The 13,325-nt window shown below is 53.2% G+C and overlaps 1 protein-coding gene across 1 annotated transcript; it reads right to left on the bottom strand.

The window, feature by feature from the left end:
• Positions 1-2,744: 2,744 nt before the first annotated feature.
• SELENBP1 (selenium binding protein 1) lies at positions 2,745-12,921 on the bottom strand. The gene is made up of 14 exons (XM_022564301.3): positions 12,507-12,921; positions 11,460-11,526; positions 10,679-10,764; positions 8,104-8,160; positions 7,846-7,958; positions 7,379-7,564; positions 6,591-6,711; positions 5,178-5,360; positions 4,720-4,898; positions 4,182-4,260; positions 3,965-4,086; positions 3,619-3,711; positions 3,334-3,452; positions 2,745-3,134 (listed from the first exon to the last, which is right to left on the bottom strand). The coding sequence occupies exons 3-14, from the start codon at positions 10,680-10,682 to the stop codon at positions 2,972-2,974; spliced, it is 1,419 nt and encodes a 472-aa protein (XP_022420009.1). The 5' UTR covers positions 10,683-10,764; positions 11,460-11,526; positions 12,507-12,921; the 3' UTR covers positions 2,745-2,971.
• Positions 12,922-13,325: the final 404 nt, after the last annotated feature.

Here is a 13,325-nt window from a genome sequence, read left to right as displayed (position 1 = left end):
TTCTAAGGGCCTCACATATGTTACATTTTTATCTTGTAGCAGCTCTATCAGATAGGATAATCATCTGATAGATTATCCCCATTTTACAGATAAGGAGACTGAGGCATTGAGAGATTAATAATTTGCCCAAGTTTACACAGTTAGTGATGGAGTTAGGATCTGAACTGGGCTGCCTGGATTCAGAATTTGTTCTTAGGTGCTATTATACATTGCCTACTAATATATATTTTTAAAATTTATTTTATTTATTTATTTATTTGTTTTTGACTGCATTGGGTCTTTGTTGCTGTGCATGGGCTTTCTCTAGTTGCGACGAGTGGGGGCTACTCTTCTGTCGATATGTTCAAATCAGTATCAGCAAGGTCCACACATTGCATTGCATTTGGTTTTGGTTGATGTTTCTTAAATCTTTCTAATCTATACGCTCTCTCTCTCTCTCTCAATTTATTTGTTGAGGAAACTGGTCATTTGCTCTATAGAATTTCCCACATTCTGCATTTTTATGATTTCACCTTTATAGTGTTTTTAGGTTTTTAAAACTTGTTCTTCTCTCTCCTGTATTTCCTGTAAACTGATTGTGAGCTCTGCAGGCTTCATCAGATTAACTTTGGCTTTTTGGCAAGAATACTTCATAGGTGGTGCTGTGTACTTCCTATCGCGTCACAGGAGGAACTCTTTTCGTGACGTAAAGATTGAATAGTGTATTCGGGTTTGGTCGCCTGATCTATCCATTATGAAGCACCATTTCAGTCTTTCATTGAATGGTTTTAGCAGCCACTGATGATCAGTGCCTGGATCCAATTGTCATTAAAGGTTACACATTGGCACTATCCAAATTCTGTCACTCCTTCTGAATTTACTAGCTGAAATTCTTTGTTGTTGTTTGGTTGGTTGGTTGTTTTTATCGTTTTGTGTTTGTGTCAGGTTGGGGGGGCTTTGGGGTTGTGGGCATCGATTTAGGGGCAGTGGTTGATGTCCCAGGGAATGACAGGACATGGAATCCAGCTCCCACAGGCTCTCACACATTGGGGGAGCTAATGCCTACCCCTCCACACAGGGCCGGATCCCCGGGGCCTAACCACCTGGGGTGCTGGCGTGGTGACTCACCAGGACCATGCATTCCTGTCTACTAGCTGAAATTTTGTAAAGGACGTTTCCTCATCGACTATTTGCTTGTCCCAAGGCAAATTCTTTCTGAAGAAGTTTGGTTATTGAAAAGGACAGGGTAGAAACCTAGGATAGACTTCTGTTAAGACCCAGTAAATCCCAAGACTCCCTGTAACTTAATCATCTTTTATAGTCACTTATTCATTAAGGCACACTATGTGCTACTATCCAAGCTGGGTATTGGGAGGAAGCAGGGATTTTCAATATAATGTGACATAAGTTCATGCTGAGGTAAAGTGCAGGAGGCCCCTAACCTGGAGCTGTCAGGGAAGAAGGGCTTTCCCAGGGAAATGACAACCTGGCCCAGATGGCAGGTAAGGCAGCGGGAGGGAATTGGACTTGAGTTGAGGTAGATGTTTCAGGGAGCATGTTTAAAGGCCTCAAAGGGAAAGAAAGTGTAATACATTCTTGGGGGAGGCCTGGCCATCTCGGGGGTCTTAGACTACTCCAGTGTTTAAAACAAAGACACCTTTGCGGAAGACTGAAAAGAATGTAGATTAATACCTGAATGTTACTTGGTACTGTCTTGGGTAGAGAGTAAAGAAGTCAATAGAATTACTGCTTGGGGGCTTCCCTGCTGGTGCAGTGGTTAAGAATCTGCCTGCCAATGCAGGGGACATGGGTTCAAGCCCTGGTCCGGGAAGATCCCACATGCCATGGAGCAACTAAGCCCGTGCTCCACAACTACGGAGCCTGTGCTCTAAGGCCCGCGAGCCACAACTACTGAGCCCACGTGCCACAACTACTGGAGCCCGCGCGCCTAGAGCCCACGCTCCAAAACAAGAGAAGCCACTGCAATGAGAAGCCTGCGCACGGCAATGAAGAGTAGCCCCTGCTCACCGCAACTAGAGAAAGCCCGTGTGCAGCAACGAAGACCCAACGCAGCCAAAAATAAATAAATAAAAATTAAAAAAAAATTATCTTAGAATTACTGCTTGGCTGCTGTCTCTTAGGTTCCTGAAACTTCCATCCCATTCCTCTTATAAACAACTAAAGACTTACTGCAGAGAAAGGAGGCATCTCTGATTTGGGCAAGGTTCTAAAACACTGTCCAGGTGAGGAAACAAGAATGCCAGGGCCTAGTGTGTTGGGGTGGTTACCTTGATGTTCCCAGCCCTCCTGCCCCGTCGTGTTCCTGTCTTCCAGGTAGGAGGTGACACACCTAACCTCCTCAGAACAGTGTGTTCAACTGATGGCACCATCTACGTCAGGGGTCTAAGGTATCTCCTGTGTGTGAGGGGGCACATTACATTATCCTGGGGGTGGTGGGTGAGATTTTAGGTTCATTAAAAGAAAGCACGAATTAAAAAACAAAAAAAAGTTTAGGAACACTGATTGACAGCTTCCTTCCTGTCAACTTTCCTTGTGACGACCACCTCCATAATCTTCAGGTTCTGTCTGGCCATAAAAGTGAGATTCTGGCACCCTTAGCATCGTGCTGTGATCACTGGTATGAACTAGTCATCATAACCATCCCACACCCTGGTCCTCTTCAGGACTTTCCCGTGCAAGATACAGAGGGTCGGCAGAGGAGGAGTCATAGGCCCGGTGCCCCCAAAGACAAGGGGATCTCAGGAAAAGGTTCACCAGTTTATTTCTTAGTGAAATAATTTCCAAGAGCTCAGTGAGCAGCTCGCAGCAGCGGTGGGTAGCTAGAGACACGGCTCAATTCGTTTCAACAGCCTGAGTTTGGCTTTGGGAGGACAAGCTGCTGAGGGTCGGGGACTGAGAGAGCAGAGCGAAGCCAGGTCCCTCCAGAAGTGAGGGCACAGGATGTGGAGTGGGGCTTTAGAAGGAGTGGACTTCAGAGCCAGATGTCAGAGCTGCAGTCGCCCCCAGGGTAGCGGAGCTCGTGGGCCAGGGCTGGGCCGAGGGGCTCCTTCCCAAAGTCTACCAGGAAGTTGGGGTTCAACTTCAGCCCTCCCTTTACTGTGTCTACATCGATCTGCAGCATCACAGAGCCTTCCCTGGTAGAAACAGGAGGGAGAAGAAAGAGGTCAGAGGGGGCCCATCCCCTTCCTCCAAGAATTAGGTAAGTGTGAGGGCAGGGAGAGGGGTTCCTGAGGAGGGCGCAGAGTCTGGAAGCGGAGCCAAGGAGTCTTCAGAAAGCCAAACCCCTCTGGGAGGGAAGGGCTGGGAGGGGAGCCCAGGCTGTCCACTTCTTACCTGATGAGATCAGGGTAAAACTGCTTGTCCCAGGCACTGTACAGCGACGTGGTGACGTACAGACGCTTCCCATCCAGGCTAAGCTGGATCATCTGAGGGCCTCCGGCCACTTGTTTCCCCTTGGGAAAACCAGGGGTCAGACCCCAGGGTTACATACAGATCCTAGACGGGAATCAGTGGCACCACCCAAACCCCAAGGACATGCTCAGCCGCTGCCCAGCCCCCTCCCCCATACTTCTCCAGCACAGATCTGAGGGGCCCATGAGCACGCGGAGAGATCCTCACCTTGACCACCAGGGGCTCTGGCTGGGATTTTAGCTCCTGGTCCTCCAGCACCTGCACGGGGCCTCCCTTAACAATGCTGCCCCCGAGGAAGAGCTGGGTGGGGAGGTGCACAGCATAAAGGAGGACAGTGGTGGGAGGTTAGGACATTGCAGGAAGAGAGCCTCACTCCCTCACGTTCCCCGCGTCTAGCCACGATTCCCTGTGGTCCTGGCCTGAACCATCCCTCAGCCCCCATCTTTGCTTTTCCTGCACCTCCCTTATCATGCCCCAGCCAGTTCATACCCTCCACCTCATGCCCAGACTTCTACCTCCTCCCTCCTTTCCTCTCCATCTTGCTAGGACCCACCTGTCCCGTGAGGCGGGGCCTCTGCGGGTCAGAGATGTCATACTGCCGCAGATCCCCGTGCAGCCAGTTGCTGAAGTAGAGGAAGCGGTCGTCCAGGGACAGCAGGATGTCAGTGATCAGGCCTGGGTGGGGGGTTGCAGTTCAGAGGCACCTTAAGATTCTTGTTCCCCAACCTGAGAATCAACCTTCCGATTCCCACACTCCCCTGAGCACTCACCTGGCATTTCAGGCAGCATCCAGCCCTTCACTTTCTTGGGGGGCACCTGGATCACCTTCTCCACTGACCAAGTACCTCTCTGCGTTGGGGTCAAGAGGCAGAGAGGTGAGCCTGTCAGAGCTGGGCAATGAGTGTCAGATCTGGGTCTCCCCAGGGCATACTGTCTACAGGGAGAGAGTAGATGCAGGGCCTTCTTGCCACTAGGGTCTAACCCCCATGCAGACCCCTTAAGGCAGGGATCATGTCTGCTTCACCACTGTATTCCCAGCACCTAACACAGTGCCTGACTCACTAAATATTTTTTGAATGAATGAATAAATAAATATAGCCAGTTAGGGCTCAGGGAGAAATTAGCCTAGGACTGAGAGGAGACAGGCAGGGCAGGTGGCCTTGTTTTTTATTCCTGGGAAGTCTGGGTTGGTGGAGCCAGGCAGAGGAGGCCTGGGTCACTCCTAGGGAGAAGGGAGCGTCACGGCTATGGAAGCTGGGCAGAGCGCTGACAGGACTGCCAGGAGGAGAGGGCTAGAGTGCACGTCACCTCATTCTTATAGAAGCGCTGGATGTTGGAGCTGAGGGCACAGCCCACAAAGCCCTGATCAGCGGCCGGGTTGTGCAGGAAGCGGACCTCCAGGGGGATGAGGCCGTCCTGTAGAGTCAGGGTCTGCACCATCTCATGATGCTGCCAGTCCCACACATGTAAGTGGTTCCCATACAGCCCTGGGGTGGGGATGCAGCCGGAAGATGGAATCAGGATCAGGGTGGGAGGGCATGGGCCAAGGCTGGGGCACAGCACAGGGGAGAAGGTTGAAAGATGGGTTGGATTATCAGAAGGACACTTGAGTAGTCAGAGCACTCAGCACATCCTGTATCATCACCCCAAGAGTCTGGGGTCCACAAGAGGGAAGTAAGAGGGCTGGAGAGTAGGGGTTTGGAATAGAGAGCAGGGGTTCCTGTGACCAGGCTCCTGCCAGCCCACGGGGAGTGGGGAATTCTCACCCGCCTCAACATCAGCGGGGTTGAAGCCATCTCGTAAGACGTTGGGAGCTGCCCATTCAGTGCTGACCATGACATTGTGTCGAGGCTGGTACCAGAAGTCATAGCCCATAGGCGCGGCACCTCCAGGCCGCTCCCACGTGCCCTTCACCTCAAACGTCTCTCCATCCAGCAGCACAAAACCCCCTGAGCAGGGAAGGAAGTAGGGTGGTAGGTAGAGTTGGTGGAGGTGCGACCCACACCCAGCCCTCACCCCCAAGGCCTGTCCAAGAGGCTCCAAGCCCATTGCCTGGTGCCCCTCCTCCCACTGAGTTTGCCTGATCCTTAAATTCAGGAGCTGAATTTGGATACCTGTCCAAAGGGTCCCACCCAGAGGGCAGGGTAAGAAGTGGGGACTTACTCTGGTGCCCCTACCTCCCATCAAGTTCATCCCTCTCCCAGACCACAGGGTAAATTTTTCCTCCCTTGAGCCAAGATCTTCTGGGACTCTATACCCTGTGCTTCCTTTGCCTAGCCTCCTACTTTCAGGGTAGGGTTCCTGCCAGAGTCTAGACTCCATTCTGCTCACTCACTCCATTTTTTTTTTAGAGAGAAAATTATATTTATCTGTAATTCCACATGAATGCCCACTATGTTTTTCCCCAGCTGAACATGTCATGACACCTTGCCACTTCTCTGCAAATGTAAATAGATGTCTACTCCTAAGTGTTCTTAAATCTAGGAATGTCATGCATCCCATCTCCTGGAAAAAGCACTTAAATACAGTCTAACGCAGTAACCTTAACTGGATGACCTTAACTGATATTTCACTCCAAGCCCTTGGATGGGGAGTTCTGGTGAAATATGTAAGGCTGGGAGAGAAGCAGCACAGCATGGTGATTAGGACGTAGATTCTGGAGCCATGTTGCTGGGTTTGAGTTCCAGCTCTGTGACTTAACAGCTGGCTGACTTTGGGTAAATTACTTAGCCAGTCTGTGCCCCAGCTTCCTAATCTGTAACACAGGGATCACAGTAGCATCTATCTCATAGGTTGTGTCTGGCACATAGTAGACATTTTATGTGAAAGCTCTGATCATACCATAAATGAGAAAGTAGCTGTGACAATTAAGGATCTCAAGGACTGTGAGATTTGCTCATGAACTCAAGAAGGCCGATATTAAATGCACGTGTTTTCTGGGGCCATGTCTGTACTTGCTCACATTTCCCATGGCAGACAGTTCTGACTATAACTTGTAAGTGAATTCATCATTTAAGGTTCACCTTCATAAAAATAATTGAAACAACTGAAGTTACTTGACTATAGTTTAAATATTGGATGAGATCCTGCCCTCTGGTTCTCCCTGGAAGGTCATTCCATCCCTCCCTCAGTTTGGGATCTGCTTCCCTCACAGATGTGCCTACAGTGCTGGCAGGTACCTTTGCCATTGCCCTTGGGGTCTCCCAAGGAACTGATCATCACGTCCCCACTGGCCAGGCAGTGGGTGGTGTGGAGGTAGCCCAGGTCACACTTGGCATGGATGTCCTTGGGCTCAACAACCTGGAGAGGGTAAGGAATGGCATCAGAATCTTACAGGGCCAGGAGTCCCCACTCCTCACTCCTCCCCTCCCACACTTCTATCTACTGACCCTACCCTCTTTTCCTCTGAAACATAGACACAATTTTCCCTGCAGGAATATGGCAAAGACTGAGTCTGCAGAGCAGCAGGGGCGTCACAGAGACTGATAACTCCCCAGCAGAAAACATGGACTTCTCTCACCCTGCCTGTCTTGAGGGCACTCACAGCCCTTTGAGACCATAAGCTCCTCCCAGGCTGGGAGGATGCCAGTGTCAACTTTGTATCACCAGCGTCCAGCAGTGAGTGCCTGGCACAAAGAAGGCACTCAACAAAGTGTTGAAAGGAAGGATCAGAGGCTCCCGCCTAAGGAAAGCCCTGGGCTCCTAACTGGCTGGGGCAGAAATGGCTCCTTCTCCAGCTCGGAGTGAAAAACGAGAGCCTCCTTCCTCCCCTGTGGTGCCCCTGGGTGATGATGACCCAGCACACCTGGTAACTCTCCTCCAAAGTCTAGCCCCACTCGCTGCTGTTGAGCCCCAACCCTGCACAAGAGCTGGAGGGAGCTGCTTTAGGGGCGGCTTCCTTGCCCACAGGCTGCCCTGGGTGGCGGGCACATTAGGGGCCCAGAGCCGGCTAGGGCAGAAGACGTGCCTTGTGCAGCCTCGGAGCGCGGGGCTCGGTGCCCACATCCACCACATAAATTCGGGAGGAGATGAGACTGGGCAGCAGCAGCTTGGTGCGCGACTTGGTGCTGTCCCCGAAGCAACTGCTGCAGGTGTTCCATCCTGAGTGATGCAGCTCGTCCTTCAGGTGGGGCATGGGCAGCCGGTGGATGACCTAGGATAGGAGAGCGGGCAGGGGTGGTGCTCACCCAGACCACGCCTCTGCGCGCTTACGGAGAAGGGGCCCTCTGGACCCATTTCATCCTGGTAGCACAGCACAGACTTCATTTTCAGCACTGCCCTCACCCATGGGTGGGGGGGTGCCCTTGTGTAGTGAACAGCCTGAACAACCATACCCAGGGAGGGTGAAGAAAGATGGAGCAGGGAAAGGGCACTGCCAGGGCCAGGGCTAGAGGAGGGGTCTGAGGGTCCTCTGGTGCCCAAGCCCCACCTCACCTGGCAGTACTGGGGAGACTTGGGGTCAACGTCCACAGTGGCCAGATAATCCGGGGCCTCAGTGTTCGTGTTTCGGTAGATACAGGGCAGGTAGACAATCTCCTCCCTGGGTCCTAGAGGGTAGAAAGCAGGTGGTGGGGTGGGCAGGGTGGGGACGAGGGCCGGGGCAAGGCAGGGTGTGTGTCAGCAGTGGAATCGGTAGCAGGCACTGGTTTGCCTACTCCTGGGGGTGCTGGCTCTCAGTCTTCCCACACTTACCTTTCATGGCCTCCAGAGGTGAAGGGTAGCCAGGTCCACACTTCCCACATTTCGTAGCTGTGGAAACAATGGGGCATGCTGGCTGCACCGCGCTCTGGAGGATGAAGGCTCCCTCCTCACATGCTGCAACCCGAGCCCCCCAAACCCCCGGCTGCCACTGGCCAAGGCAGAGGCACTGTCTCAGGTCCCCTCCAGACCCTCAAAACCCTGATGAGTATGTGGGTATGGCGGGAAGAGCTGCAGAGCTATGACCTGAAGGTGCACAGACCCTTGAGCAGGACCCAGGGGAGGCAGGAGAAGGGTGAGTGCAGGGGAGGCGGTGTGGTGCAGTGGTTATGACATTGACTTGGGTCCCAATCCCAGCTGGTCACTGACTAGCCACGGGAGCTTAGGCAAATCACCTAACCCCCCTGGCCTCAGTTTCCACATCATCTGTAAAAAGAAGGTAATAAGAAGACCACAAAGGGCTTTTATGAGAAAGAAACAAGAAGCTGCAGTCAAGTGTACAGCTTTGCACTTGCCTGGTAGGAGCCCGTAAACCCTGGCTGCTCTTAAGGAATAGCCATCAGGGAGTGATGGTGGTGCCTGTTCAGCTCCTTTCACTGAAAGGTATCTAAACCAGGAGCTGGAACACTTCCTGCTTCCCTCCCCTCTGGGTCCTGACCCCAGGCTGCTGGCCAGAGCCTGGGTTATATAACCAAGGGTCTGGTAAGGGATAGGAGGCTGAAGTTCAAGGCTGCAGGACAGATACTAACTGAATGTCCTTAGACCAGTTTCTACCCCTGGGTGGGCCCCATCCACTTACTTTATCTGTAAAGCAAGTTGTTTGGCCCAAACCTGGAAAGCTCAGAGGCCCACTCACCAGAGCTGTAGGAAGTGGCCCTCCTTGTCCCCTGAAGTCTGGCAAGAGAAGCCAGTACGTGGATGTACGGGACCAAAGTCAGGAACCATAGTCAGTCGCTGAGAAGGAGGGCTGCCACTAGGCATTAAGCATCAGGATTTGGGGCCTAATCAGGAGGAAAGGCTGAGGAATAAACAGAGGGAGCTGTAGGCCAAAAGAAATCCTGGAGTGGAGTTCACGGGACTTGACACTGCCTCCCTGCCTGGTCCCATGGCCAGTCCGGCTACTGCCCCAGAATCGAACCTCCACTGGTGTCTGGGCTCAGGCACTCAGCCAGGGAGCCAGGTCCCCCTACTTGCAGCAGCCAAGTGACTTAGGAGGCTGAGAGGCAGCAACAGCATTTTTGAGTCCAGAAGCGTGGTGTCAAGGTCGAGGTGTGACATCTACTCTCTCTATTTTCTCCCCTTTGTTCACCTAAAAGGGGTAATAATATCTTACCTTCTTCTCTAAGTGGCTATGAAGGCCAAACAAGACAAAGTATTCAGAAGTACTTTTACTAAGTGAGAGGTGTTGTATAAATATGGGTAGCGCTGTGCCAGAAATCCCAGGCAGTGCCTGGTGCCCAGAGAGAGGGCTGGGGCTGGGATGGGACACGGTGAGGTCCAGTCCAAAGGAATTAAGGAGACTTGTTCTGCTATACAACCAAGCTGTGTCAGGGCTTGGTACAGGAGGTGAGGCGGAGGGGAAGGAGATTCAAAACTCCGAGACATCAAGACAGAGATGCAAAATCTGCAAAACCAGAGACTGAGAGAGAAGTAAAGGTATGAAAGAGGTGTGTGAAGGAGGTACTGCCCCTCAGCACCATCTCCCCGTCCCAGACCCTAACTGCCGCATCCCGCACAGCATTTCTGAGAGTCAGGGTCAGGCCCTGTGTGCCACTCGGGCCCCACTGAGCATTAGTCCTCTTTCTGGGGGAACATTCCCCCTGTCTTAAGCATCTCAAGCAAGATCTCTGAACACCTTTGGGTTTGAGATGAGCCCAGGGAAAGCTCATTGGGTTTTCCCAAGGCCGGGCTGGTTTGTTGGGCATTCTGCCAGAAAAGACCCAGATCCACAGGGGGCAAGGACCTCAGTACTCCCAGCCAGACGCAGACTCTTCCTCAGCCTGACATCCAGGAGTCCATGGATGGGGGAGTTGGAGAACTTGGCGGACTGAGAGGGTGGGACGCACTGAAACAGCCCCTCTCCCACCTCGAGAGAGGGGGGCTCCCTGATTTCCCTCCCAAAGTGATTGGTGGGGCAGGGTAGCTAAAGAGCAACCTGGTCACAGAGGCCTGGGTTCCCTACTCCCTGCAGTAAGAAGTTGGCTTAGGGCTGAAATCAGGGTTGTCTGTCTCCTATGGTAACAGACAGAGAGATAGAGCTCCTCCTAAGTACCCCTATCCTTATTTTCTCAGCTGCAGAAAGGCTCCCTGGCCGCAGGCTGCAGCTGGGGAGCGGCGGGGTTGGGGGGAGCCCAAAGTCACCCTTCCCAGCAGTCCCTCTGCCTTCCTTCCCAGACGCCTCCAGCACTTCGGCTAAGCTGGGAAATGCAGGGGTGGGGGTGGGGCGGGGCCGGTGGAGCGGAGCCTGGCGCTCCCTCTCCTAACCAGCTCCCCCTCCAGGTTTTCTGTCACTTTCTGCGGGGCGGGCCATTGGTGGTCAGCGACGGTTGTCAGAAGCCCCCCTCCTTACCCATGCTGCTTGCTGGTGCGCTTTGCTCCCGACAGGTCTGCCAGGAGTGGGCAGAGACGGAGGGCTGTGCTGGTGTCCGAGGCAGGCTATGGGGGGAAGGGGCAAAGGGACGGAATTTATATCACCAACTGGGGGTGGGCGGGGAAGGGGGAGGGCCCGGCCGCCGCCCGGAGTGGATGATGGATAGCTCCCGGGCAGGGCGTTCTCAAATGGCTTGGGCGGCTGTGTTTGAGTTACTGGCTGTGTGCTTGTATGTGTGTACAAGCGTGTGTGCGCAGGAGCCTGTGCATGTGCAGATATATGCTGTGCCTGCGCACGTTTCTCTTTAGTGGAGTGGGTGCCTGGGCATGTGCGTTTGTGTGTGCTTGCTCCTGTGTACCTGGGTGTTTCCTGTGTGTGTACTTTTATGCACGTGCCTGCATGAGTGTGTATCTGTGTCTGTGTGCCTGTGTGAGGGTGCTTGTGTGTAAAAACCTGTGCTTGTGTATGTATGTGTGCCTGTGCACGTCGGTGTGTTCCTGAGTGCATGCCTGCCAGAATATTTATGCCTGTGAGGGCATGTGCATGTGTGCCTGTGTGTGTGTGTGTGTGTTTGTGTGAGCGTGTATGTGCCAAGTTCCTGGGTCCCTAAATGCTCATCTCTGTACTTGGACCTGTCTCTTGGCATTTAGGGGCACCGAGGGCTGTGGGCTCATTTGCTCCAGCATCCACAGCCAGGGTCAGCCCTCTCCTAAGACTGCCTTCTTATTCCAGACAACCATGTTCCCCAAGGACTGCTCACCCATGTCTTCCTGCCAGGGCAGGGTCATGTGTCCAGGTTCCACTTTCTCCAGACCCATCCTTTTGAGCTTTGAAGTGGAAGGAAAGTTGGCAGTGCCATTATTACCTTCTACTACCCTTATAAACCTCAGAAGGTGAAAGTGCAGTGCCTCCCCCTCTTCTCCCAGCCTGGTGCCTCAGTAGCTCCCCAGGGCAGGGTAGCAGGGCCCAAGGGTAGCCCAGCTTGATGCCGCTGTCCCTAGCTGACCCTGACAAGCCATAAAACTCAGGTTCTCCATCTATCCAGGAAAGAGTCCTCCACCTGGAGGATTCCATGACTGCTGAGCCTGCTCATATAGTGTCCCAGCCTCTCAGGCAAGTGACAGCTACTTGCTGAAGAGCTGAGGCAGGGTTGAGGCCTGATCCCTTTAACTTTCTCTGGGGCTGCCGTCATCCAGGGAGCGAGGGTTTAGAGAGCTGGACAAGGGGACCCACACAAATTGCTCTCCATCTTGAAGCCGAGGGTCCCCTTTTTCCTCAAAGTTGGCCACCTGACCAGGGTAACCCCTGCCCCACTCTTCTAGGAGCCTGCTGGCTCTGGTCCACAGAAGCCACTTTCATCTCCTTGGATGAAAGCTCTGGGGTGGAGTTTTTATTGGATAGTGAAAGGAACAAACTTTGGGCTTGAGATCGCCTGTAGAAAAGAGCCACGAGGTTTCCAAACCAGAGTGGAGGGTAGGAGAGCAAACCTGGGCTTCAGTGTGATGGGTTTCTGTCCTCCTGGTTCCCATGAATGAGGGATCATTTGCCCACAAAGGAAGATGCTCTGTGGCTGCCCAGGGCAGGGGTCCTCCCTTATCCCCTCATCCCCAGTGTCATTCAACCCCTCCTGGCTCTTTCCTTCTTCTACACCCTCGCCATTGTACTGTCAGCCAGGCAGCTATCAGAGTGAGCCTCGTGGGTGCAGCTGCCCCACAGGGGTGGCCCCTGAGGGCTGCTTCTTTGCCTGTCTCCAATCACCCTACCTAATCCCTCTGGCCCTCCTCCTCCTGAGGTCTCCATCACCTACCTCCTCTCTACTCTTCTGCTTTTTGTCTTCAGGTAGCCCAACATGCAAGATCTGAAAGAGAAAGAAACCCCATCCCCACCGTCTTATCAAAAGTTCTTAAGTCCAGGGCTTCCCTGGTGGTGCAGCGGTTGGGAATCCGCCTGCCAATGCGGGGGACACGGGTTCGATCCCTGGTCCGGGAAGATCCCACATGCTGCAGAGCAACTAAGCCCGGGCGCTACAGCTGCTGAGCCTGTGCTCTGGGGCCCGCAGGCCACAGCTACTGAGCCTATGCACCACAGCTGCTGAAGCCTGCGCGCCTGGAGCCCATGCTCCGCGGCAGGAGAGGCCAGCGCAATGAGAACCCATCGACACAACTAGAGAAAGCCTACGCGCAGCAACAAAGACCCAATGCAGCCAAAAAAAATTAAAAAAAAAAAAACTTCTTAAGTCCAAAGAAGTTGTTATTTCAGAGCTGTTCCATACTCTGTCACTGACTGCAAGTTCTTTCATGCCCTGTGGCTCTGATCTGGCAGGTCTCTGCGGCTCCTCTTTGGCACCCCTAACCTCCTGCTGTGGCTTTCTTCCAGAATTCTTACTCCAGAGCCTGCAGGGTGCTTGGGGAAAGCTGTCCCAATCCAGGCTGCAGGTGGAGGGAGTCCAGGGTCAGGGTTCAGGCTGATGACTGAGAAGCGTCCATGGTATACTTGCTTCTTTTGACATGAACAGGGCTTGGGCTTCCACCGTGAATGGCACCCCCATCAGCATGGGGTCTCCTGAGCATCCCTAATGCTGCTTCTCAGGAATTTCAGGGCTGCCCTTCCCTAGCCAGAGGCCAAC

Source organism: Delphinapterus leucas, chromosome 1 (assembly GCF_059928025.1).
Source record: "Delphinapterus leucas isolate spDelLeu-1000000601 "Yukka" chromosome 1, BTC_Dleu_Yukka2, whole genome shotgun sequence".
Taxonomy (NCBI): Eukaryota; Metazoa; Chordata; class Mammalia; order Artiodactyla; family Monodontidae; genus Delphinapterus; species Delphinapterus leucas.
This window is presented reverse-complemented; position numbering and strand designations above follow the sequence as displayed.

Coding starts and splice junctions, on each gene's coding strand:
- SELENBP1 (XM_022564301.3), bottom strand. Junction 4,261..4,719: donor AGCGCTTCTATAAGAATGAG/GTGACGTGCACT, acceptor ACCCCAACGCAG/AGAGGTACTTGGTCAGTGGA. Junction 3,135..3,333: donor TTTTACCCTGATCTCATCAG/GTAAGAAGTGGA, acceptor TGTTTCTACCAG/GGAAGGCTCTGTGATGCTGC.